This window comes from Mercenaria mercenaria, unplaced genomic scaffold (genome assembly GCF_021730395.1).
Source record: "Mercenaria mercenaria strain notata unplaced genomic scaffold, MADL_Memer_1 contig_3519, whole genome shotgun sequence".
Lineage (NCBI taxonomy): Eukaryota > Metazoa > Mollusca > Bivalvia > Venerida > Veneridae > Mercenaria > Mercenaria mercenaria.
The window spans coordinates 12,412-39,672 of NW_026461665.1; the positions used below are offsets into that span (position 1 = coordinate 12,412).

General features: G+C 35.0%; 1 protein-coding gene across 2 annotated transcripts; it reads right to left on the reverse strand.

Moving 5' to 3' along the window:
* Window positions 1-648: 648 nt before the first annotated feature.
* On the reverse strand, window positions 649-27,095 carry LOC128553135 (uncharacterized). Of its 2 annotated transcripts, XM_053534252.1 has the most exons (17): window positions 27,002-27,095; window positions 24,140-24,358; window positions 23,682-23,811; window positions 21,535-22,671; window positions 20,822-21,166; window positions 19,800-19,864; window positions 19,392-19,625; window positions 18,967-19,191; window positions 14,877-14,904; window positions 13,477-13,881; window positions 11,875-12,096; window positions 10,025-10,750; window positions 9,368-9,639; window positions 6,638-6,748; window positions 5,179-5,340; window positions 3,678-3,892; window positions 649-2,917 (listed from the first exon to the last, which is right to left on the reverse strand). In XM_053534252.1, the coding sequence occupies exons 2-17, from the start codon at window positions 24,212-24,214 to the stop codon at window positions 2,767-2,769; spliced, it is 4,503 nt and encodes a 1,500-aa protein (XP_053390227.1). In that variant the 5' UTR covers window positions 24,215-24,358; window positions 27,002-27,095; the 3' UTR covers window positions 649-2,766. The 2 variants fall into 2 exon arrangements, with proteins under 2 accessions (XP_053390227.1, XP_053390228.1); XM_053534253.1 differs by lacking the exon at window positions 27,002-27,095 and having other exon boundaries at window positions 6,638-6,745; window positions 24,140-24,488.
* Window positions 27,096-27,261: the final 166 nt, after the last annotated feature.

The window sequence follows — 27,261 nt, forward strand, 5'->3', positions numbered from 1 at the left end:
TCCTGACTTTCGACGCCTGGACATCCAACACCATACGTGTCTTCGTGCGACCATAAGCAATCAATATTTAATCCGGCCCGTCTTGACGGGTTAGTAGTAAGCTAGGCTGTTTTCTTGAAAACAATGAAGCTTTCAAATACCATGGAGTTTTTTTATCTAGTTTTCTGTGCAGCTAGCAGCTGGTATACTGAAAACCAAGTAAACTACCGGAATTAGCTGGCAAGTAAACCTATATCGGAATTAGTCCAAAGCGGCTCCTGTTGCTATCAATAGTATGCCAGGATATATGCACTATACAACAAAACTCATTGAGTACATTCGACGGTCACATCTACACATTTACTCAGGAACGATTCTTTTTGGTGTTCATAAAGATGGGTGATAGTGCATGTATAAATCAACTTAAATTAAGATTCTGGACTTTATAATGTTTCCAAACAAATATATTATTTGAAATCAATTCTTCTATGTTTGGGGATGACACAATATTGAGTATACTATGATCATACTGGTCTGTTGGCGGCTTGTATCGCTGGGGTTTGGGACCTGAGAACTTGAATTTTACACAATCAAGAAGCATACAGCCCACTAGAACAACATAGTCTAGTAATTTCCCTAACAATTTGACAAGTCAAAAACAACAAATGCTTGGAGGAGAAAAACAATAAAAACAATAAATTTATTGATAATTATGTTCTATGATTGAACAAAAAAGCCCCTTAATATATACATGCCACGCAAGAGTAAAAGAGTAACAATGACACATTTTTCTATGGTTACTAAAAGATATGTCTTAGACAAAAATACTAATATATATTATCTACAAATGGTTGCATTATATATGCCGCTGCTAATTTACAACACAATAACTTCATAGAAAAAAAAATGAAGAGAATATGAAACAGAAATAATAATTCTAAAAGAAAGAAAAATAATCAGAAATGTAATAAATGCTAAAATAGGGAATAAAAATCCATTTAAAAGTAAGTCTACACGTGACATTTCAACAAACTTTGTTACAATTAGCATTATGAGACGGTGACAATTAGTAAAAATAAATCTTTTATTGTCTTAATCTTATCCATTTCTGTCTTTCATCTCAAACAAAGAACAAATGAAAGCCGCATTTTAGCTAGTCAAAAACATAAGAATTCTGATATTAGAATGCCTTCAAAATATAAAGCCAATATGGCAAAAACATTAAAGGGCTGAAACGGAATTTGGGCGTTGTTTATCTAAAATATTTGAATTAGATGTTGCTTATGTGGTGTAAAAACATGAAACGAAAAATCACATGAGGGACAGTTTCAAAACACTTTACATGAACCTTACCTTTGTCAAATTTCATCTCAACGTAGATTTAATTTTATTCACCGTTAGCTGTCAAGACAAATGAAAATATTGAAGAACTGAAAATCTTTGATGCAATAATTTTAATTAAGCCGTAATACCTTTTCTTAAGTACAAAGCTGATGTAATTTGCCGAACACGATTTTCCAAAAAAAAAAAAAAAAAAAAAAAAAAATAAATAAATAAACGTAAAATCTGTCAAACCTAATTTTGAGCTACAAGTCTTAATTCTGCAACAGGCACGTAGCCTTGTCACAGCAAATGTTTATGCCAAATTAGTAGATAAACTGCAATTTAGGTGTAAAGATGCGATAATAGCCTGACGAGAACCCTACACAAAGATCCTTTGAAAGCGTAGGTTTATAAGAAATGATGAAACGCGTAACGTCCCTCATAGTTTGTGTGGAATTCTAGAATGAAATTGCTGTTCTTATCACTTTTCAGGGGTGTTTAACGAGTTTTGACAGACAGATTCCCGCGCTCACATTCTGTTAAAACACCTTTTTATATATGCACATTCCGTGGCAAAGCAAAAACGTCTTACGGCCCCAAAACGTATCATTCGATAGGAAATAACGTCATTGGAAAAAACGCAGACGTTCCCGTGTCGTGGAAATTTAATGACACTGAGGGACAATATGTTCATTTATTAGTTTTTACGCGTTTTATGCTAGAAGAGCGTTTGCGCATGTTCATTTCATGTTAAAATATCTTCAGGATTCATAGGGAATCGTTGGAACACTCGCTCTACCCCGCTCGGGCACCAACCAATCCCTCGGGATTCTGAGGATGTTAAAACAGGAAAAAAACATGCGTTATCTCAATACTCTATTTCACATAAAAATAACAATGAGTCTAAGTATACCTTATGTATAACTTTCATAACCTGTCAAGTCGAGGACTTGAAACAGAGGCTAGCATATCATATGACTATTGCATAGTATTAAAGACATACGGCACATATTCTTTTTTTGACATTTCGCTCAAACATTGGAGTAGAACTATGCTTTTGTATACCGCATAAGGATATTGACATAAAATCGTTTCACAAAAGTGCAAGAGTTTCACCCTCTTCTGTTTTCTCTCCGAAGTATGGAATTTTAACACACGTAATTTTTATAGATTATGACTTGTATTTTTCTAAAAAGGTGTCATAAAATCAATTTTAAGACAGATTTATCTTAATTTTCTTTGGCTGATATATTAACAAAAGCCAAATAGTTAACTTGTAACTTCTTTATATGATGTTCGTAAGTCCTAAGTTTTACTTTGTCCTAAGTAAGCTTCATGAACCGGGTCCCAGGTAATGCAGGGAAATGCAGGGAAATACCCTTGCAGATAAAACAGAACTTGGCCTCGCTCTTGTATTTTACATATACCCCTAAAACATATTTCCAGTTGAATATTCATAAACAGTTATAATTTCGTGTCTGTCGTAAAGGTTTTCTTGAAATAATCATCTTTTAATTCTTCGATTAATTCCGTCTCGGCATCTTGCAGAGTAACACCCTTGGCTTCTAGTTCCTCACGTACTCTCTGAAGGTATGTCTCGTCAGGATAACCGAACCTGGAAATTAATTTTTATAAGGTACTCCTGACTCATTTTGACAAGTATAATAAACCAAAATTTTGAAGCCCAAAGCTTAAGGGCAAAAATGCCTAGCCTATTATTTGTTGACACACCACCCGAACGACTCTAACATTTCAGGCAATTAAAACAAACTTGATTTCAATATCTTAACAAAAGGTATTTAACAGAAACGATCATCCACACACAAAATTCCACAAAAGTCGCAATTTTTACCGGATAAATATAAGTAAAAAGTTTGATCTTGAGCTTTAAGATTGGAACCTGCGATTTGCGTGCGACACTCTGTCTCACGGAGGTAAATATTCATTCCAAATATAAACAACATTCCTTTATGCATGTCAAAGTTATTTTCCGAACAAAATAATATGGACGGACGCAGGCTCGACAAAGAAAGCTATTCCTTAATCCGAAAAGGATAGGTATACAGTTTCGATAGCCTAAAATTGAGACACAAGGCAATGTTATTAACATGCCGACTCGCTATCTTTGGGTTGAACTGCGTTTTTAAAAATAAGCAAACCGTTGCCAAACATTTTCAGAGGAATCACACACTTGGCTGCCACCCCATAGATATAACATTGACATCTTCCATCTCTCCCAACCACCAAATCCGCGTCAAGTTATGACAGAAAGATTTACAGGCTGCACAAATTACAAAAGAAAATACTTCTTCGAATTGCGTTAATACTCTGAGCTAACGCTTTTTATGAATAAAAAGTTTAATTAATAACATTACTGTGTATTTGGTCTCATGTCTGTTTTGTGGTGTATATCATTCCAAGTTATCACACATTCCTTGCCGGTGGTCCTTGAAGTTCCAATCGTGAACACCAATCGCCGCGTAAAAGCTATCTTCAACATTGCGCATATCCTCCTGCCTTTCTTGTTATCAGGTAAATATGCACTACGTCTTATACCTTTGTAAGGCGCTCCTGGCCGAGGGTGGACACTCTGGAAAGAACATTTGTACTCGATTTTCAATTTCAAAACGTGTGTTTCCCCATCTTTACCCGCAAATTTCAATTTATCCTGTCACTTGCAGGATTTTCGACCCGATATCAGGGTGCCGTATATCTTTCTTGATATACTGTCAGTTGACACGTGACCAGTGATATACGGTCAGTTGATCATGTGACCTTATGATCGATATTGTTGTCATAAGAAATTTTGCATTGAAACCATCACCATTGTGTTGGAAATGTCCGAACTAAGAAAATGAGTGGTCAAATAATGAGTTTTTATTCAAAAACGAAGAAGTATTTGCAATTTTCAATTGTAACCACATTACTGTGTCGGTGATGACGTCATTACATAAGTGACGTCATTACGAATATGACGCCTTTAGAACAGTTGTTGCACACTAATTTTTGTAAATTAAAAAATTGCCAAATATCGGACAATGAAGTAATGACAAGATATTGTTGCCATAAGAAATTTTGCATTGAAACCATCACCATTGTGTTGGAAATGTCCGAACTAAGAAAATGAGTGGTCAAATAATGAGTTTTTATTCAAAAACGAAGAAGTTATTGCAATTTTCAATTGTAACCACATTACTGTGTCGGTGATGACGTCATTACATAAGTGACGTCATTACGAATATGACGCCTTTAGAACAGTTGTTGCACACTAATTTTTGTAAATTAAAAAATTGCCAAATATCGGACAATGAAGTAATGACAAGATATTGTTGTCATAAGAAATTTTGCATTGAAACCATCACCATTGTGTTGGAAATGTCCGAACTAAGAAAATGAGTGGTCAAATAATGAGTTTTTATTCAAAAACGAAGAAGTTATTGCAATTTTCAATTGTAACCACATTACTGTGTCGGTGATGACGTCATTACGAATACGACGCCTTTAGAACAGTTGTTGCACACTAATTTTTGTAAATTAAAAAATTGCCAAATATCGGACAATGAAGTAATGACAAGATAACCTCCTCCACCTCGCCAGATAAACTTTCTCATCTACGGCATTAACCTATTATTCTCTATAACCTCGTCTCAAAAATAGTTCAAGATTGCTGTCCTACTTTCTTCATTTGTTAGAGGGCATTCTCTCCTTAATTGTGTTAAAATGTCTTGTATGAAATGACAAAATGATATGATATAATTCGATGCAAATTCCTAGTTTCTCTACAGTTTGATAAAAGAATGCAAAAGACAAGATTAATTAGTAACTACCTTATATAATATCATAACTGTATAGTAATCAACTTATTATCGTAGTTACCAATTGTGTTCCGTCATTGAAGCAGTAAGTGATGGCGATGCTTTTGTATTTTTCGAATCCTGCGACACTCGATAGCTGTTTACCAATTATCATCATTCCGTCTGGCTGGTCCCCTGTAATTGTGCCGCAAACTTTCCCACATGTCGGGCATACCTTCTTTACCTAAAATTAAAGTCAAATTGTGTTTTATTACGAATGTTTAAAATTATTACCGAGGTATTAAATCAAATTTCCTATCTAAACTTGTTGAAATACCGAATCAGTAATGGAAAAAATGAATAATATGTGCTTTATTTTTGAGTTATTAACAAGCCGTGGAACGGATGTCGTGTAAGAATCGAAATAACAAGTTCCCAAGTGTGATTTATCGTACAATAACCCGTGTTTTGAGTTCTTATGCGTAAGAATATATCACGAAGGCCGTATGCTACTATAAATCACACTTGAGAACTTGTTATTTCGATTCTAACACGACATACTAGTATCAACAGTGTTAGAAAAAATGGTAACTACGTTTTACGACATGACGTCACTACTTTGCACGCTCATGGGTTATCGCAAAACAGTTGATTTTCTCCTATGTGTATACAGTTTATTTACTGGTCGTGTTAGAATTACAATAATTAATACGTATTTAGCCGGCAACATATGCTAAACAAACAAATGTTGTAAACTGCAGAATATCTTATATTCGCGAGTAAGCATTGAATTATAGTACACGGAGCATGTTTAAGGTGTGCAGCATTTGGTAAATGTGATATACATGAACGTCAAGAGTGATAATATATTTTACTATAACTTCATATGCATCATTAAAGTATATGTATTTAGACTAAGTATTGAAAACTGTAATGCATTCACTTAGATTCTGCTTAATATTTAAGAACTTCAAAATAATATCCAAAACACATACTGCTAGAGCTTAAAGCTAGAAATTTAGCAAGTGCTCCTGGCGAGCCCTTAGGAACGTTTAAAGTTTGGTGAGCAATGTGTTTCTTCTGATCGGCAGACTAGAACTTTCAGTGCTGAATACAGTTTGTAAAAACTCTAAAAATCCGTCGGTGTTGTTTTTGCTGGATTTCAGTCCAAAGAGAACCCATAACTTGATCTACTGACCACACGTAATTATTCAATCAAATTTGACAGATCCTTAAGTTATTGAACAGAAACCATTTTCAATCTCTAGATTGCTGTGGCATTGATCATTGGCAAACGTACTCCCGAAAAATCTAAAAATTGTCCAATGACCACAGGCAATAATAATCGTCTTAAGTTCAACAATGCTTTGATAGAGCATTCTCCAGTTATTAATTGGAAACCGTTTGCAAACCCGAAGTAATTGTAATCTTGACCGTTGACCTCTTAGAGACATTACACTTTTACCTACTAACTAACATTTGCAAGTACAAGGCAGAGAAAAGCAGGTTCACAAACTGGAGATATTTTAATGGGCACTCACTCGGAAATATCCTTCTATGCATTCTGCACAAAACATATGTCCACATTCCAGTGTCTTCGCATCTGTAACAGTGTCCATGCATATAACACAGTCACTGTTCGCTTCAGCCTGCTGGACAAAAAGTTTAGTTAAATACAAACAAAATTGCTAGTCAGTGTATAACGAGAAATAGTATGAGCTGACACATTTAACAAGAGGGCCAAGATGGCCCTAGGTCGCTCACCTGAGAAACACACCATAACGCTGTAAACATGTTTGACCTAGTGTTTGCATGGAAACAAATATTCTGACCAATTTTCATTAAGATTGGCACAAAAATCTTGAGAGTAAACAAGTATGTTCTTTGATTTTACCTAGTGACCTAGATTTTGACCCCACATGACCCAGATTCGTGCTTGTCCAAGATTCCACAAAGTTTCAGGAAGAATTGAGCAAAAAGTGACCTCTAGAGTGTATACAAGCTTTTCCTTTGATTTGATCTAGTTTTTGGCCCCACATGACCCACATTCGAAATCATCCAAGACTTTAAACATCAATATATAGCTTTTGACCAAATTCCATGAAGATATTGTCATAAACGTGGCTTCTAAAGTGATATCAAGCTTTTCCTTTGATTGGACCAGATGACGTAATTTTTGATCCAACAAGACCCACATTCAAACCTGACCTACATGTCATCAAGACAAACATTGTGATCAAATTTCAAGAATATCCAGTGTAAAATGCAGTTCCTATTGCATACACAAAGTATTTCTTTGATTTGATCTTGTGACCTAGTTTTTGACCACAGATTATCCATATTTAAACTTGACCTAGATTTTATCAAGGCAGCCATTCTGACTAAATTTTATGAATATCTAGTGTAAAATGTAGCCCCGATTGCGTACAAAAGATTTTTCTTTGATTTCACCAGGTGACTTAGTTTTTAAACCCAGATGACCCATATTCAAACTTGACCTAGATTGCATCCAGACAAACATTCTGATTAAATTTCATGAAGATCGGGCGTAAAATGTAGTCCCTGTTGCTTACACAATGTTTTTCTTTGATTTGTCCTAGTGACCTAGTTTTTGATCCAAGATAACCAATATTCAAAACTGACCTAGATTTGATCAAGGCAATCATTCTGACTAAATTTTATGAACCTAAATTGAAAATACAGCTTCTATCGCAAACAGAGAGTTTTTCTTTGATTTGTCCTAGTGACCTAGTTTTTGACCCCAGGTGACCCATATTCGAACTTGACCTACATTTCATCAAGGTAATCATTCTGATTAAATTTGATGAATATCCAGTGTAAAAAGCAGCCCCTATTGCGTACAAAAGGCTTTTCTTTGATCTAATCAGGTGACCTAGTTTTTGACCCCGGATGACCCATATTTAAACCTCACCTAGATTGCATCCAGACACAAATTTTGAATAAATTTCATAACGGTCCGGTGTAAAATGCAGTCCCCATTGCATACACAAGGTTTTTATTTGATTTGATCTAGTGACTTAGTTTTTGATCCCAGATAACCTATTTTCAAACTTGACCTTAATTTCATCAAGGCTATCATTCTGACTAAATTTCATGAAAATACAGCCTCTGTCGCATACACAAGGTTTTTCTTTGATTTGACCTAATAATCTACTTTTTGACCCCAGATGACCCATTGTCTAATTTGACCTAGATTTTATCAACGCAATCATTCTAACTAAATCTTATGAATATCCTGTGTAAAATGCAGCCCCTATTGCGTACACAAGGCTTTTCTTTGATTTGTCCGGATGATCTAGTTTTTAACCTTGGATGACCTGTATTTAAACTCGACCTAGATTTCATCCTGACAGACATTCTGATCAAATTTCATGAAGATCTAATGTAAAATGCAGTCCCTATTGCATACACAAGTTTCTTTTTTATTTGACCTAGTGACCTAGTTTTTGACCCAAGATGACCAATATTCAAACTTGACCTAGATTTGACCAAGGCAATCATTCTGCCCAAAATTCATGAAGATCAATTGAAAAATACAGCCTCTATCGCATACACAAGGTTTTTCTTTGATTTGACCTAGTGATCTAGTTTCTGACCTCAGATGACCCGTATTCAAACTTGGCCTAGATTTTATCAAGGTAATCATTCTGACCGAATTGGATGAAGATCAATTGAGAAATACAGCCTCTATCGCATACACAAGCTAAATGTTGACTGACAGACAGACAGACGTCGGATGCCGGACATCGAGCGATCATAATAACTCACCTGAGTATGACCACTTTTTCTGTCAAAAATAAATGTTTAAGAGTAGAATCTGAGGAACTTCTACGGAACATTCGTACTTGCAATTTCAAATGACAGGACAATTTGTCTAATAGGTTAGCTGCATATATGGTTGGATTTCATATGGCGTTACCAAGCTGGCTTACGGAAGGTCGGTGGTTCTACCCACGTGCCCGCCTATGCCTGAAACAATACACGGACAGGTTGGCGTCTTTCCCCTCAGTCGAAAGCTGGAAAAGTCGCCATATCACCTAAATTGAGTTTGTGAGACCCTCAACCCAACAAAAATACATAGCTTTGCCATATACATCACAATTTTTACATTTTACTTGGCTATTGTTAACATTTCCATTTTTTTTACAAGTATCAATCTGGACAGATGAGAATTTTAAGTGAGTGTCTCATGGCAATTTCATCAGACAACGAGAAGATAAAGTAGACTTGTTTTGTTTAAGTAAATTTACCTTTTCGTGTAATTCAGCAGTTCCTTTATCAGTTGGTGCAGTCTTCCCCTCGAAATGCTGAGAATCCCGATGTTCCGTATCACGATCAGCCATTGGTTTCTTTTTGATTTCATCTATATTTCTTTTAAATACATCTTTGACGATATCAGCGGTTTGTTTTTCGTTGATTGCAATGTGTAGCGTAAACACATTTTTTCCTTTGGTTTGGCAAAACTGTATTAATTCACCAAAAAGCATTTCCGAACAGTGTTTTGGATCTACGTCGCCAACACCTGTTACAAAAGTGATCAATATATTTCATATCTGTAAACTGATGTAAAATTTACAAATTTAATGGGTATTTCAAATTACTGTTTTAAATTGTAACACGATCTAGTCTTGTTTTAAGCTGTTAATCGACATTAAGCTGCTAATGGTATCTACTTCACATCACTAAAATAATATATTATATATCTTCAGAATGTATCTTTAACACAAAAATAAGCGCTTGTTTTCAAGGACGTGCAAGGACTGAGAGGATATGTGTCCCAACGAAGTAAATTTGTAGTACAAAATTTATTCTATTTTGTTTCAAATGATTAATTATCAAATAAAGTCCTATTGATCATGATTAGGTAAACTTTTCTGTTATTTGAATAATACGTTTAGATATATTACCTGTTCCTAGCAAGGGTATGGCAACAGATGTATATCCTTTTGATTCTACTTCTTGGAATATTTTTCTATACATCAAGGGAATTGCGTTTGGATCCTTCCGTGGAATTATCGCATGCATAATCCAAGAATAACTGTTTCCTCCTCCAGGAGTTGTGATGATTTCACCAAAAATCGGCTGACATTTAAACCTGGAGGCTTTCTCCTGCTTGTATTCATCACCTCCTTTTTTCAACAATAATCTCGATACTATCCCTTTAGCGTTTCCCGCTCTATCCTCACTGCATACTACAGCATCAATATCTTTCAGATTTACTATATCACTTTCGTATACTTGAACTTCAAGTTGGGTATCTACTTCTAACTTGCATGTAAGCTTCATGCTGTTGGATTTGTAGGCGGCATTTACTGTAAAATCTCTGTCAGGGTTCATGTTTAAAGCTTTGGTGACAGACTTAGGACGATCCCTAGCTGTATTCCTAAATGTTTTCCATCTACCGCTTCCATCCGCACCAGCAGTTCCCGTCTGTTCGATAAACTTGGATGTATCAAATGGTGCGGGTTTTCCATGCGTAATCATAGCATCAAACGTTGTGCGCACAATGTCAATCATGTCTCGGCTTTTATCGACAAAGTGAATTTCCCGAAGTGAGGATCTGGTAGAACTAAATTCCTTCAGTGCTTTTGCATACTGAATTGCACATACTTCTTTTGGAACATGGAAAAGGCCTTTAAAATAAAGAAAGAAAGATAGCTAATGAAATGCATTGTACGTGTGTTTTGAAGCGTTACGGTTAGGACGATATACCGTTGATACTACCGATAGGATAAAAGATACACATAATTAATTTGAGACAGACACGTAAAGCGTAAACCATTGTTTGATTAGACCATTTGTTACATTAGTTACTGTTTTTAAACTGCATGTAAAGTGTAGGTGCACGTCGCGACCAAAATCCAACATCTAAGCAACGTCGGTACGACGTCAGATGTTTACTGGGCTGAACGTACTGTTCATTCTTACATGGTCATTGAAATAGTTTGGTGAAAATTATGCTGGGCTTCATTTATTCGAGTTGTAATGAACCGGATGTCATTATTATTGACGCCACAATGCTCTCTTACCGGTCCGCGCGTCAACCATTGCTTATCGTACATTATACAGAGCTTGAACTTCTTCTTTGTTTAACTAGCAATCAAATCGAGGCATGACAGAATTTCTAGATCAATATATATATTATGGTAAAGACTGAAATGCAAATAATAGAGAAGTAGTATGCACGAGCATTTAAACTATATTTAAATTGTAATGGCGACGCAGGTACCCAGACATGCTATTTTGTTTTATTTCTTCATTTTAAGTACCTTCATGATTGTACGCTCTGTATTTCACTAACACACTATGTAGGTGTTTATTTGCAATATAGGTAAATGGAGCAGCACATCCCAGAAAATAACTTTAATATTATATACCGGCGTGTTCAATTAAAAGATGGGTAATGTATAAATATTTATGTTCCATAGTGATATTAATTTTATGTTAAAACTGATAAACCAGCTGCCCAAATAGAGAATATGCATAATTACATATTTTAAAAGTACTGTTTGCAATACTGTATATGAGCTAATACTTTAGAGCCATAATGAAAGGTATTAAAAATGAATTCCATAATACTTTGTTCCATGTTATTAAAATAATCAAACCTATGAAAAATATACTATTACCTTAAATACTAAGTTTGAGATGAGAAGAAAATCATACACTTATGGTCGTAATATAAAAATGTCAAAGCCACATAAAACCAAAGCCATTTTAATAAATTGTTATAAAATCATAATATAGTTTTACGTGCCAGAGCTTATCATAGGTAACGCGATGCTTTGCAGTTTCATGTCTGATGCCTCAGTCAAACAAGTGCGGATAGTTTCATGTAGATCATGTTCACATTTGTTGAGGTTTGATTTCATGATTGGCGAGTAGTCTGCAAAATGTGGACCGACCGCATGCAGTACACACTTGTAACGGCTAAGATTCCCAGCGGTCGTTCTCACTACAGATGTAACAGGAAGACGTCCTGAAAGAGTTTGTATTGAGAAAACTAACACCACAAGGATATTGAGATACAGGAAATCATCACGTTCTACTTCTTCCTAATCATGCAAAATTCTTATATGACTTTTGAATTTTACGACTTGAGTTAATTTCATGCAATCATAATTATCATTCATTGTAAGTTAAACAGAGCAATTACAAATTCGCCTCTCCGAAAAGTTATTTACACGGAGAAAGGAAAATATGCAAAAAAGTAATCGTAAACGTTGACTGATTAACTTGGGCGTTTAGCTTCGGAATTTTTGGAAGAAGATACCTTTTCCTAATGTCAATAAGCGTCTACCGCAACGTTGCGCACATTGTAAACAAAGTAATGACCACTGTGGTGCTTTCATGCCATATCAAATAGAAAGGAATTCTAGCTCTAAACCTTAAATTTGCATCTGTTACGGCTTGCTGAATGCTGTTGTAAGATGGACCGCATCAACAGAATGAGAACAAACTAGTAAAGTGGTAAACACGCGTTATTTTCCATCTAGAGAGGGTCATAGCGAAGAAAAGATACTCCGCAGCCTTGCAATAGCATTTTTATAGGCATACAATCAAACAACTGCGAGATTTCGAATATTGGTATTCATTATGACATCTGATCTATGACAGATTAAACTTTTCAGAAATACTGGAATAGAAATATGCAGTATGCACACATCTTGACATTTCCTACAACGTTTATGAGTAAGTTTTGAAGATGTCAATTTCAAATGTAAACAAACGTAACTGACCCCCATCCAGCGTTTAGGCCTATGCAAACATGGAGGAGATGTTTTCGAAACTATCTAAGTATAGATATTTTTCTCGTAGTAAGACAGTTTATTACAGTAAGTCAGAAAATCACAATCACATGTACTTTGAGTCTTTTGATATATAACGACTTAAATAGGGGACAATATGCGTCGAAATAGAAACAAAGTCTTCATAGATATGACGAAAATGACTTAAAACACACTGTTCATAAACATGTATTTGAGCTGAAGGCAGACCAATTCCGATTTAGGCATTGCCTTATTTCATTTTACTACTGAATAGACTGCTGGAAACTGTCGTCAGCACAAATCAAACAAAACAAATCATTCAAAACTACTACAGGAAGGTTTTTAAAATTCAAGAATTTCCAGTTTCCACCATCTTTTGATATTTGAAATATTATTATTTAGCATTTAATAAGTTACCAATCGGAATGTTACAGCAACAAATGTTTGTACATTTAACACTACATTTTTTATACAAACGGATAAAAGTAAAACTTTCATTTGTCTAGTGCAGTATTTAGTAAATATATCTCGATTTAGATAATCTAAACAATCAGTAATCAAAACAAACGCATAAATTATCTGTAAATTACCTTTTTCTTTTATTATTAATGAGCACTCTTGCGTAAGAGACAACCCTGCTGCTTCGGCAATATCTTTTGCTACACCACCACTGTGCTGAAGGTCGCCATTCGCAGCATTAACAATGCAGTCAACAGGAACATCTAGAATGTTTGCCTCATACACTCTCACGAAAATGTTTCCACACGTGTATGATCGCTCTTTCTTGGTATGTGTCGACCAAGAACAATATCTGTCTGTGCCCGATCTCTCTGACGCTGTATCGGTGCTCTCATCTTTCGCAATCGGTGTCGCATCTTTCGCAATGGTTTTAACTTTTGACGTAAGCCAGGTTTTACAGTCCTTAACATTCTGTCTTAATCCAGTTATATTATACTCGATTATAACTTCAGAGTGTACTGGAACTGGCTTCTTCACTATATAATAATTATTTATATTAGATAAACTATTGCTTTGAGGAAAAGATAGCATATTAAAACGTTTTAATTTTTGCTTCTGAAACGTTACAATTTGCTGTATTTGCCGTTACACTAACAAAACATAAAATGGAAAATTATCTTAGACTTATCCCATTACAAGGCATGTAATTGACAGTACGTCAACCGCTTACATGTATTTAACATGAATTTCCTAAATTTACTGTAAGTTACTAAACTGAATAAATCGTCAACTCTGTACAAAAATAAACTTATAATTCTATAGTGGTTTTGTCAATGTCAGGTATGAAAAGCTTACAAGTAAGCATACTTCCACTCCAGCTAAATATGACTGAAGCCATGATTGAAACTTTAGTTTTAACACAATCAAAGCTTTGAATGGCTCTTTAGATTTACTGTATCAATTTCTATAAAATGAATAATGGGCCTTAGAAATGTTTATTGATGTCTAACCATTAATTTCCCATGCTCATAACGAAAAACGTAAAAAAAAATGAATTATTACTACAGCTGAATTACAAAGATCTGCGGAAAGGGCAATTATCTGGCACTAGTAAGGCTGAGATTGCACACATGCATGTAAGATATCATTAAAAACATTTAATTTCGATAAGTTGTTTGCGGGGTTTAACGTCGCACCGACACAATCAGGTCATATGTCGACTTTCCAACTTTGATGCTTGAGGAAGACCCCATGTGCCCCTCCACGTATTATTTCATCACGATCGGGCACTTGAGTAGAACCACCGACCTTCCGTAAGCCAGCTGGAAGCCTTCCTCACATTAAGAATTCAACGCCCCGAGTGAGGCTCGAACCCACGTCATCGATGAGGGGCAAGTGATTTGAAGTCAGACCTTAACCCTTCGGCCACGGAGTCCCGATGGGCGTCTTAGGTTTAAAAACTTGACTTATTGCAGCTGTAGTGGAATGGTTCTAGAACCATATGGCAAACGTGTTAGTGAAATCGATTTACCTAATTTTTTCTCCATTTTCTGAAATGTCTGGAAAAAAGAAACATTAAATATAACATAGAGCTACATCTAAACATATACAGGAAGTCTTACTTCTTATTGTATATCTATATTGATCGATTCTGTTCATTGAGAGGTAATGAACATCGCAACAACCCTAAACCTTTATATACATACTGAATACAACTTGAATTATTTTGAAATATTACATACAATTACATTCTTTGATTTTCATACAAGCTTTCAATTTCTGATCATTTTGGGATTATAGAGTCTAATAAATGTTCTGTTATAACAGACCTCCTCTTAAGCGATTGCTAGGGGTAACGACGTAAAAGGTGCTGTACTTTCCATTACCTCTCATGAACAGAATCACTACCTAGTCTGCTATTGTTTCGCTTGGTTTAGTTAAATGCGATCAAAGGCAGGTTTTATAACTAACACAACAGTAGTCTTTATGTGCAGTGTAGCGGCCGTAAGTGTGTCCCGTACTTGAACTCAGTGTTGTTATAGTTCCTGGTCAATTGTATTTGTATAATTGAATTCCACTTGAGCTTATGGCTTGAGCTTATGGCAGGGGCGTACCAGAAGATTGTATAGTTCATTATGCCATACATACTCATGATACTGACTCAATCAACGGAGTGTTATTAATTTGCGTGGTTGTGTTTTTTGCTTCGAAAGGATTTCTTATGGATCTTATTCACTATTATTGTTTTACTCTTTGTGATATTATAAATGCGCAATCACAGGTTTATAATAAACATTGGGGAATAAACTCAAATGTCACTTCCACAAGTATGCCGAGCCGCTTTAAAAACGTAACACTTTCTGACATTTAGCAAATATTATTGTGAATATCTGAAGCAACATTTTTGATAATATAATTTTAAACCTGATACGTTTAATTTTGAAATCATGCATGCGTGAAAACCTTGTAAAAAAATTAAGGGTTTATATCACGATCTGCGGAATGCGATCAATTCGATGCGATATATGAGGTTACTAATTATCAGGCATGAGAACAGGACATTTCAAAATCAGACTAACTTTAATCGGCAGGGGTCCAGGTGAGGTGGGGGGAGAGGTCAAAGGGCGGTGAATCCCTCCTGAAGCTCCTGGTTTTAGCAATTTAGAGGACTTTAAAATGCCTCAAAATTGTGCCCAAATCCTTGTAATGACATGTTCATTTCTGGGCTTCAAATGTAAAGGAACAGCAGTTCAAAGTGACTAACTAGTAAACTGAATTAACGGTTTTATTTGGCAAATTAATATAGCTACATTTGTAGTAAATAAAGATCGGTGATGTGTAAATAAATGACTAGGATATATCGAATCACACATACCATACACAAAGAAACAATATATATACAGCTTACAACAATAATACAACAAATGCATTATACATGAAATATATTTTGAAAATTCCTTTTCTATTAATGGGCAGTGTCCAAAAAACATTTTTTCACTAAAAAATTTAAACATTGGGTATGTCAATATTTTTCCATCTCAGGACATACAGAGGTGATTTTACCACACAAACGTAAGTTCGAAGTTTCACGTTCTTACGCCTTCTAAAATTTAACACGAAACAACATGCTATTTTAGCAAAATATCTCGCTACTGATAACGAGACAGCCTTAAGAAAAGCTCCTTGATTTACACCTGAGGGGGAACCAACATATGTATTCCCAAATGGGCACCGCTTAAAATCATATGTTGTGCTTCCGGTAGTACATATGTTGTAAACATTTCACAGAAAAACAGGGCGGATTTTTATTTGTGAGTGAATTTTGTGAAACTGACATTGTTTTGCCAAAATATCGCGATGCAGTGCAACCGAGTATACATTACCAAGCACGTAAGTGCATTTACCTTACCTGTATTTGTAGAAAAGACGGAGAAAAACTTATCCTCCGTGAAGCGGTATGACTGAAAGATTAGCAACATTTTTATCAACAGATGGAAATATGTTGTATTTGCCCTTCGCCTGCTTAAAGTTTGTCCCCGAAATTTTCCGTATGCTAAACCCTACCCAGAGGAAAAATTATATATGGCCATTACTTTGCTAGAAAATTATTTATTGGCGAAAAACCTAATGGGATACATATGTTGTGCATGACAACTTCGAAACGACATTTTCAAGGTTTAAGAATTTTAAGAACATTTTAAATGAAAGGACTGTATTTTTGTTACATACAGTAACTCTCTGTAAGTAGTTATGATCTCCGGTACAAGAGAGTGCCTTGTTAATGTTGAATTGCTTATTTCTAGATTATGTCAATATTTCCATATTTGTTAAAATTTTCCTTTTTTGGTTGCGGGTTTATCCCACTACCAAAGTTAAAGTGTATTTCTGACAATAACAGCATCTTTATTTTATTCCAAATCACATCCAAAGGATGTTCATATGCTACACAAAATAATCCCATTCATGAACAATGCGGATGAATTATCAATGAACAAGCAGTTCTTATTCAACCTGTATCCATTCACACTGACCATTTAGATTGTATAAGATCTATCAATGATGAGGTATTCCAGCCCTTGGTTACATCACAAGCTAGGCCAGGCAGAGTTCATCTTAGATATGAGGTACATTACATTTGTATTTGTTTCTCATTCATGTATATTCATAGACTTGCATTTAAACAGAAAATAAACCTACCAAAAACCCGCAACCATCAGACATTTCAAGGCTTTGATTTTGTTACGGGTTTGCGATGTTTTGGCGAGTCCCTTGTCAAAATAGATAACAAGGATCTGCAAGCATAGTTACTCTTATGCTCCATACATATATAGTTACGGTTTTGTCCACAGGTAATGATGCAAAATACCGCCGAAGATATATGAGCCGCGTCATGAGAAAACCAACAGAGTGGGTTTGCGACCAGCATGGATCCAGACCAGCCTGCGCATCCGTGCAGTCTGGTCAGGATCCATGCTGTTCTCTTTCAAAGTGTATTGCAATTAGAGAAACCGTTAGCGAACAGCATGGATCCTGACCAGACTGCGCGGATGCGCAGGCTGGTCTGGATCTATGCTGGTCGCAAACCCACTATGTTGGTTTTCTCATGGCACGGCTCATATATAGAGGCGGACATGAACGGGTAGAACAAACATGAAAAAAACCCACTTGGTTCAAGAACATATATTTTCGCAGAGCGTATCGGCAACTAATATACTATACACAAAACTATACATGCATATTCCCGACATCCACATGTCAACACACATAAGCAACATATAAACGCCTTCGGATTTAGGAGAGACGTTATGACTCCTAAATGGAATGTTCTACATCAAATTTAAGCTTAAAGCTATGTTCGTTTCTTGTCCCGAGGTCACAGGTTAACTCTTTAATATACATGTATATAATATTTGGAATGATGTGACATATACATGATAAGTATTTCAAGTTCATTTCTTTATGCAGGTACCATTTTAGCTCAAGAGTTTTAAAAATATTAATGCACCACATATGAAGCCCATGCACAACATATGTATCCCATTCGGTTTTTCGCCAATAAATATTTTTCTAGCAAAGTGATTGCCATATAATTTTTCTTCTGGGTGGGGTTTAGAATACGGAATATTTCAAGGGCAAACTTTAAGCAGGCGAAGGGCAAATACAACATATATACATGTGTTGATAAAAATGTTGCTAATCTACAGTCATACCGCTTCACGGTGGATAAGTTTTTCTCCGTCATTTCTACAAATACAGATAAGGTAAATGTCATTTTCACAAAATTCACTCACAAATAAAAATCTCCTCTGTTTTTTACGAAATGTTTAAAAGTTATAGAGCAAAAAGAATTTTTACTTGACCTTCAATAGTAACCTTGACCTTTGACCTACAAAAATAAGTCATGTACGTACATAATTTTGTCAACAATGCTTCCTTCTTAGAAAATTTGAATCAAAACCTAAGCTTAAATAGCTATTTAGAGCTATGTACGTCTTGCATTTATAATGCCGTTAAGTACGTAAAAAAGGAAACAGTTTTGCAAAATCTCTTAATGTCTAGTCTCATTTGAAACATCACTATCAGTCTTATTAAAGAAAAGAAAACTAATAAGAAATGTTTACCTGAAACAGAGTTGCATCTGATGGAAAAATCACAAACTGCACTTCTCGTATTGAAGTCGTTTTTGAATATTCACGTGTGAACCTCTCAACAGCCATTATCATTTCAGAAGCAACTTCTTCAGGTGGATACCTCAGTGAGCCAGTTCCCATGGCAGGAAAAGCTAAAGACTTATAACCGTAGTCAGATGCAGCCTTGAAGCAAAGCGACATGGCATTGCGTACACTCTGAAATACATTTTGTTTCCATGTCACACCAGGTAGACGAGATATCTAGACAAAGCGATATAAACACGCTAATATTAATCGATCGCCCAGAGCATTATAGCTTGAAAGGCGCTACTGCTATTTACAAAATCGGAACAACTACTTCGATGTAATTACCTTTATATCATAATTATGTAAAGGAAATGGTATTGACAACCCACTTGTATAAAACCTTCAGTTGATCTGTCCTGGGACTGGAGACTGATATGAAATACTTTCTTGCAGTTTAATTTATAGCCATCTGTTACAGCTATTTCATCACATTTTATTCCATTCGGATGGTATTTCCTACATTCGTTTTGAAGTTCCTGACCAGCTTCCTTCAGAAGTGCTAAAGATACGCTGCCATAGGAAAGATCCAAATTCCTAGCTGTTGTATTCACTATCACATCAGCCTGTAAAGAAACCATTGCAATATAGCAATGCCAACTGAAAACTAAGTAAACAGTTAAACAAATCATACCAAGTTAGATAAACATGATAGCAGCAACTTAATACAACATCAATAAAAAGATTACAACTTACACTTAAAAAATAAAAAAAAAACTATGTTAAAAGGAGTAACTTACAATAGCCTTGTCCAAATGTCCTTTCACAACATGGATTTTTGGTTGTTTATTTACAAGACCGCCATCTGAAAATGCGAATTTATCTGTGTTTGTTACTTTTTTATTATTGTATTCATTTCTGTTGATATTTACACTTGATAATCTGGTATGTGCGTTTATACATTTCATCCTGCTTTTCCTGTTGCAACTCTTGTCCTTGATTTGTATAAATTAACGTTTAAAATGGCATTATTTTTCTATTCCTTTTTAACTTTTGATGCAAGAATATACAATATGGCATTACCGAATGGATCCGGAAGTCGGAAATACGAGCTTATTTTAAATATAAACACAAGTAATATGAGAAACAAATGAAACTGTAATAGAACAAAGAGTAAGGCGTAAAAAATGTTTGTTTCCGGTATCTCGCCTACTCTAAATTGTTGGCCCGACCCTATTTGTTTTTATGGCCTTAGAGAATATAGTTTTCAGTTTTAGACAAAAAGTTGCAAAACTGCACTTTCTATGCTTTAAATATGGTCAGTGATGTTAGAAATCAAGTTACTGGTGCTCTTAATGCATAACCCCCTTATTTGTATTCATTTTTGACACAAAGATAATTTCCGAAATGTCTCACTTAATAAAAAAACTATTAAAGTGTCCGAACTACCTATCCCAATTATCATGAGCATGTTACCGGAAACAAAGAATTGTTTAGGCCTAACAATGAAATATAGCTTGATAAATAACATTGCTTTTGCATTTTTGTAATAAAATACAAAGGCTTATAAAGTTCCTTTTATCTTGATTATCTGAAAGTCATACTGGCATAATGTATTCCATTCTACGTTGGACATTGTATACTGACATAAAATTTAATCATTTATCTTCTTTCTCTCTTTCTCTATCATTTTATATTGAAATACAGTTTAATATGACACTTTCTATCCTGGTCAATTTATACTGAAATACAGTATTTCACTTGAATTCTATTTACCTTTTGCCCTGGTCATTGTAGACTCACAAACAGTTTAATTAATTACCTTCTATCCGAGTCCATAAACAATTACCAATACATTCATCTGTTCTGAAGAAAACTTCACGTTCTTCCGTACAAAGAAGAACCGAATATGGCTGTTTATTTGAGCTTGTCAGTAGCCAGTCTACAAAGCTCTCTACCATGCAGTTCATCAGGATGCCAAAATCCCAATTTGTGACAGGTGATATAAGAAATGCAGCTGACTTAACGGTGTAATCAGCACAAGCTTCCTCCAAAGCTCGTTTCAAAATTGCATCCACTACTTTAGTATTCTCTGGCATTGAAGCACCCTTGACCATATCAGGAACAACTATTCTGATAATATTTCCTTTAGCTTTAAACCTTCCACCTAGAAGAAAAATGATTTATATTCACTCCAAGTATCAATTTCATGAAAACAACAACAATATTATTTGAATACAAATAATTGCTTTTGTAAATTGCTTTCACTCAAAACTCAATAAATTATTAATGGCACTTTCCTACTGAGGGCTATAAAATTAAGCTTTAGATTATATTTAGTTCATCTGCAAAACATTATCAAATAGACAAGTACGAATTATGAAAGCCTATAGTTTAGCCGAGTATATAAGTAGTTAGTTTATGTTACATTTACGTTCATAGGATTTTAAAACACTCTCCTTTAAATATCATATTTTCAAAGGTATTCATGATTTTTTTTTTTTATCAAAGAATTAACCATGTGCAAAGTCTTGCCTTTAGTTTGGTCAATCCTTGACGGCATAAACTTAACGTCTGCTACCAAATTTTCAAAACTATAACATTCGACAGCTAGTAATTTTCCTTCGAATGTTGACCACAAGCTGCAACCGTTGTGAAGATCGTTTATCACTTTTGGTTTTCCGCAATTAAAAGTTTGCCTTTTCTTCTCTAGAAATACGTCAAAATTGTTCATGCAGAACTCAGTATCGTTTTCGTTTTCATGCGTTGTGAAAGATCCTATTGACTTAGGACTCAATATTTCAATCTTTTCAGTAATGATAGAAGTCTTAATAAGGCGCAAATCTTCAGCAGCCCGTGAAACACTGTCTGGCTGTCCTTTAATTGTTATGGTGTTATCTAAATCCTGTGGACAAACGGTCACTTTATTATGATTTGACACCTGTGCTAACTTCACTGACCTTTTCAAAAACCAAAATTGAGCTGGCTCCAGAGGCCCGAAGACTTTTGTTACGTCCTGGTGCAAGTTTAAGAATGTACCCTCCGTTGAAAGTGACTTTCTTCCCCTTGTAATATCTACACACTCAGTGCTTGCTTCCTCAACTGCCCCCTTCTGGCCTACCATATGCAACCGACACACGTTATCAACATATACCATAATTCTATTATGATATTTGTTCTTAAAATGGTCTACAACGTGTTTTTTGTTCTCTCTGAGATGACCACAAAGCAGGATGTCAAACTGTACTATCGACTTACTAAGAAACACCCTTGCATTTTCTACGACTTCTTTATCAAATCCATACAAGAGGACTTCATTTCTCAGCTGCTGTGCGACGCATGCTGAATATTGACCTTTCAACAGATCACTAACGAGATCTTCTATGGAAAGGTCTCTAAGGGCGTCGCCTGTTTTTGTAGAAAAAATCACTTTTGTTTCATAAAGCATCTTTTCCATATCTTGAAGGGTTATTTTAGCATTTTTGACATCATCCGGCGTTCCTTGCAGTATACAAAGTGCATTCTCGCTGTTTCTTTCAAACTTGACTGATACTGTTGAATGCCTTTCATTAAGACTTTTTTCTATTACAGAAGAAAACTTGTAAAATACGCTCTTCGTGGTGACCTTTTCTTCTGTTGTTACATTTGCCCTACCATGGACTGTTGTTTTCCCTGGAAAAAGAGTAAGTTAGAACTCTGTTTAATATAGACACGGATATCTTACGTAGAGTTTATGTATTCCCATGTTTATAACGTTATATTGTGCTCTTCGAGTACACAATTTCATTTCATCGTCTTTACATATATATCTGCTTCAATTACGTTTGAAGGAACACTCATACAAGTTTGATTTGCCAATTTTGCAAAAAACAACAACTGCAAAATAGGTTTTCACATAATGACTGAAATCAACTGAATTACATAAATGCCACACTGAACGATTTTATCATTCAAATTCATCAAAATAGTTTCGATATAACTTAGATTATTACTTATTTTAGCTTCTTTGTTGAACCCATTTCTTGAGAAAACTGGTTTGGTAGTCAGAATCCTAGTATCCGTAATTTTAAGCCAAAATGTTTGAGCAGACGATTTGTATACCAGCGGAGTTGTCAAAGAGAGACGTATACAAGAACTTTGACAAAATTATATGTTACAAGTGAAACATGTGTTTCTTTCTTTACAAAATAATTTTAAAGATAACATTTTTCCTAGTAATATTACTTTAATCATTTCCCACTTCCAATCGTCAACGCGTATGGTGACACCAATTACCTATTGAATTACAAGTAACTTTCTGTTGTCAGATGGTTGTTCAGACTGGCAATTAAATGACGAAAATATACGTTTTATTTTTGTTTTGTGCATGTTCTAGCTTAATCACAGTCCTCTCTAAACCAACTTCTTCCATCTTTATAAGTATTATATTATAGCTCTTGTTGTTTTATTCTTGCGTGTAACTCATATGATTATAAAGGTGCCCGTAGACATACCTAGTCCTTATTTATCGATAAATTCCTTCTGAAATGAATACATTTCCAATCTTTTAGTCTTTGAATTGCCTTTCTATGTCCCCTTATGCGTTGCATCGATAAGAAAGTCGACGATGACCTTAGACTGATTGCAATCCTATATACATGTTCTAGTTGTTTTCGACGTATGTCTTAGAAATGATACCATACCTTTTTCCTCTAGAGATTTCGACAGCAATCTACCTCCAGTTGCATTGAGTGTGCTTTGTCGTGTGCTTCCAATTGTGCTGGACAATGAATTTCCTCCATATCCAGTTGAAGATAAGGGAGTTCTGGAAGCCTGTTTAACAGAAATAATTTGTATTTATTTTCAGTTATTAAAAGAAAGCCTTGCCAAATATCACATAAGACGCAATATCATTTGTAAAGATTGTTACATGTATAATGATTTAAACTTTTACTGGTGGGCAGCAGATTCTAGGCGATTAACCCTTCATGCATACCTTCTGAAGACCACTAAGGTATGTTCATCATTCAAATATTTCTAGGATCAGACGTCTCACTACAGAGAAACAAACTGGTTTTAAGCAAGCGTTCGTATCTTTCCGAACAGAGGAGTGGGGCCCTGACGTGACATACTTTAATTAGAAACGTAAAAAAACCCAAACCTTCGAAATCTGCCCTGCAGGTATATTTGGTGGATATTTCACATCTTCATTTTTCAGTGAATTCGTCTGATCCATCCTAGATTGTTCGTTTTGATGCACACAATCGGGGATTGTTTTTGTCCGGGATTCTAGGTATTCCGTTTTCTCCAGTGGCCATATTGCTGTTTACTTAGTTTACATGATGATCGTCAAAACTCCATGAGTATCGTGGACCTCTTTCTTTAATGTTTTATGGAGGAGGGAGAGAACGTGAAACAGGTAATAACTTATCAGGTTGGAAGCATAATTTATTTAAGGTTTTATAAAATTTTGGTTACGATGAATCAAATTCTGTTTGCCATTTGCTATTTGGCGATTGCTAATTTCTGTTTGCAACTTGCTAACTGCCAGCTATTTGCCCAGTGCTATTTGATAATTCGATAATTCCTATTTGTTAATTGGTAGTTTTGCTCTAGTAAAATTTCCAGTAAATTTGATAGATACAGATTTCAATACTTGGACGTCGGCAGCGTTCAAAGAACGCAGACATCTCAGAACAAAACCCACAATAAACAACAAATACCTATGAGCATTTAACAAATAACTGACAATTAGTAAATAGCAATAAGCACTTAGCAAGTAACAACTGGCAAATAACAACAAACATGTATTGTAGCTGTCTTTATTTTCTTTTAAATAACAAATACCAATTATAAAATTGCAACACTTGCAAATAAACAGGGCTGAAGGAATGCTGTCATTTCTCCTGCTTTATTTTAATGAGTTATGACAGTTTTCAATTCAAGCCCCGATATGAATGTATTTATTGGATATAGATGTAGGGACATTTACCGACATTTCAAAGAAAAACAACTAATAACATGCGACCCCTAAACAATTTTTCTTAGGTACCAAATTGTTAATATATTATATAATTCATGAGTATGCAGATGAAGATGATTGGTATTCTATTATTGGTGAATGCTTTCAAATTATAGTATCTGTATTTCAAAAACTTAATACCGCTTCATTTTTTTAAAAATATAATGAAACATTTGATCATTAAAGGGAAGTAATGAAAAGAAACAAATGAAATGCGTGACTTTGGGAGGCAACATTTATATGGTACTCATGAAACTTGTTTTTAAACTGCACCTCAGTGAAACTTAACTTAATACTGGTGTTGGTCAACGCATAGAGCAGGAATGTAAAACAATCTAATGTTACAGTAGAACAAACATAATAATGTTTTATCTACCTATTTATACTATATAAAGTTATTTATACAATAAAGTTACAATTATACCTAGGTTAACAATTGTTTATAGCTTTTCATATCTATCAATACATTAAACATAATTCCATTTTTAGTTTCGTGGGAAAATTGATAAAAAAACACGTTTTGTAGTTTATGATATAAAAGGAAAGTAATTGCATGTATCATCATAGAAAGTTTACTTGGGTAACTGTGGCTTTGACTTTTGAGAGCGGGGTCTCAGTATTGCGCATGAAATATGGTCTTGAAATGTTGAATTGTAACGCCATGTTATTTGAATATACATCCATGCATAAAACGTTACAGACCAAACGAAAAGAGATACCACAAATCAATTATTTCCGAGTGTGACCTTGACCTTGAGCTAGAGGTCTGTCTTACATGCGACATATCATATTGTGACTGTTTGTTCCAAGTTATTTGAATGACCATCCATGCAAAGCAAAGTTTTTAACAAGAAAAAAGAGCCTATTATCTTTGCCCTCAAAGGGTGACTTTGACCTCTGAGCAAGGGGCCTTGGTCTTGCATGCGACATGTTTTCTCATTATGGGAAACATTTGTGGCATGTAACTTCAAAATATCTTGATGAATGGCAGAACTATGGACCGGGCACGAAAAACATACCCTGATAACCTCTGACTTGAAATTGGAGCTTGGGGTATGGGTCTTGCGCGCGACACGTCGTGTTATTGGGAACATTTGTGTTAAGAAATTTCAAAATCACCTTGATGAATGGCAGAACTATGGACTGGACACGTGACGGACGGACAGGCGGGCAAACGGGCGGATGGACGGGAGGATGCATCCCATTTCTATCCTCTTTATTTCTTCGAAAAAGGCGGGGGATAATATACAAATTGGCATACTTATCAATATTAATGAGACTATTACAAAATGATAAAAAAAACTCTAAGATATTGTATCAAACAGTTTTAATCTGACCTTAAATTCCCCCAGTATCTATTTACCTGTATATTGGCCAAATGCCAGATAATTGATCATTTTATACAACTATTATAGATGAATCCATTCTCAAGATACAAATAAACAGCTAGAACATTGTTTGCATATTAAAATTCACTCTGTTACAGACAAGTATATAATTATAGTGTTGTTAGTCGCATTCATACTTTCTTTTATCTTTTGTTCAGTAATTAGTTATTTAGTGAGTACTTATTCTTGAATCTATGTGATTGTACAGCTATATATATATCACTGTGCATCAAAATCTCTTCTAAACAAGATTTAGATTTTTCCCGGCTACGGAAATGAAATGTTTATAGATTCGCCTTAATAACCGACTATATATGTTATAATAATACACATACAGCACCTTCAAGACACCTGACATATAAAGCTTTTTATTGTTGCATCGACACAATTCAGGTCATATTACATATAAAGGGAGTAAATTCAGGGTGCAAAATCCATCCTCTACCAGTGAGAATAGAAAGCTCCAAGAACGTAGTGATAGTGAACTCTTTTCAGACTCTTTTCTGTATCACTCATGATTTAGCTTATAAATAAAGTATGTGAGTTATATGAACGAAGCAAAATTTATTTCAAATATGATTCTGTATGAATAAGATGGACTTTTAATTCTTACCTGAATACCGTCGGTATTTAAATCAAATAATCAAATAATTGAAGTCAGTAAAAACGAAAGTAAAAGATACACAAAAGCGAAAGTAGGAAGTTCCATAACGGAAGTTACACCAATGCGGAAGTTAATTGTCTATATATAGGTTAAACACTGCCAATTTAAAAATTGTAACGGACGAGTACAAATATATGCTGTCTCACTTTTCTAAAAACAACAGGCAGATAAATATGTATAATGTAGAGATTCGCATCAAATTACCCTAT

Excerpts from the sequence above, each read along its gene's own strand:
- LOC128553135 (XM_053534252.1), bottom strand. The coding sequence starts at position 24,214 with ATGGATCAGACGAATTCACTGAAAAATGAAGATGTGAAATATCCACCA. Across the intron at positions 12,097-13,476 it reads ATTAATAATAAAAGAAAAAG|GACGTCTTCCTGTTACATCT; the intron begins GTAATTTACAGA and ends AAACTCTTTCAG. Across the intron at positions 3,893-5,178 it reads TCAATGACGGAACACAATTG|AGTGTCCACCCTCGGCCAGG; the intron begins GTAACTACGATA and ends TGTTCTTTCCAG.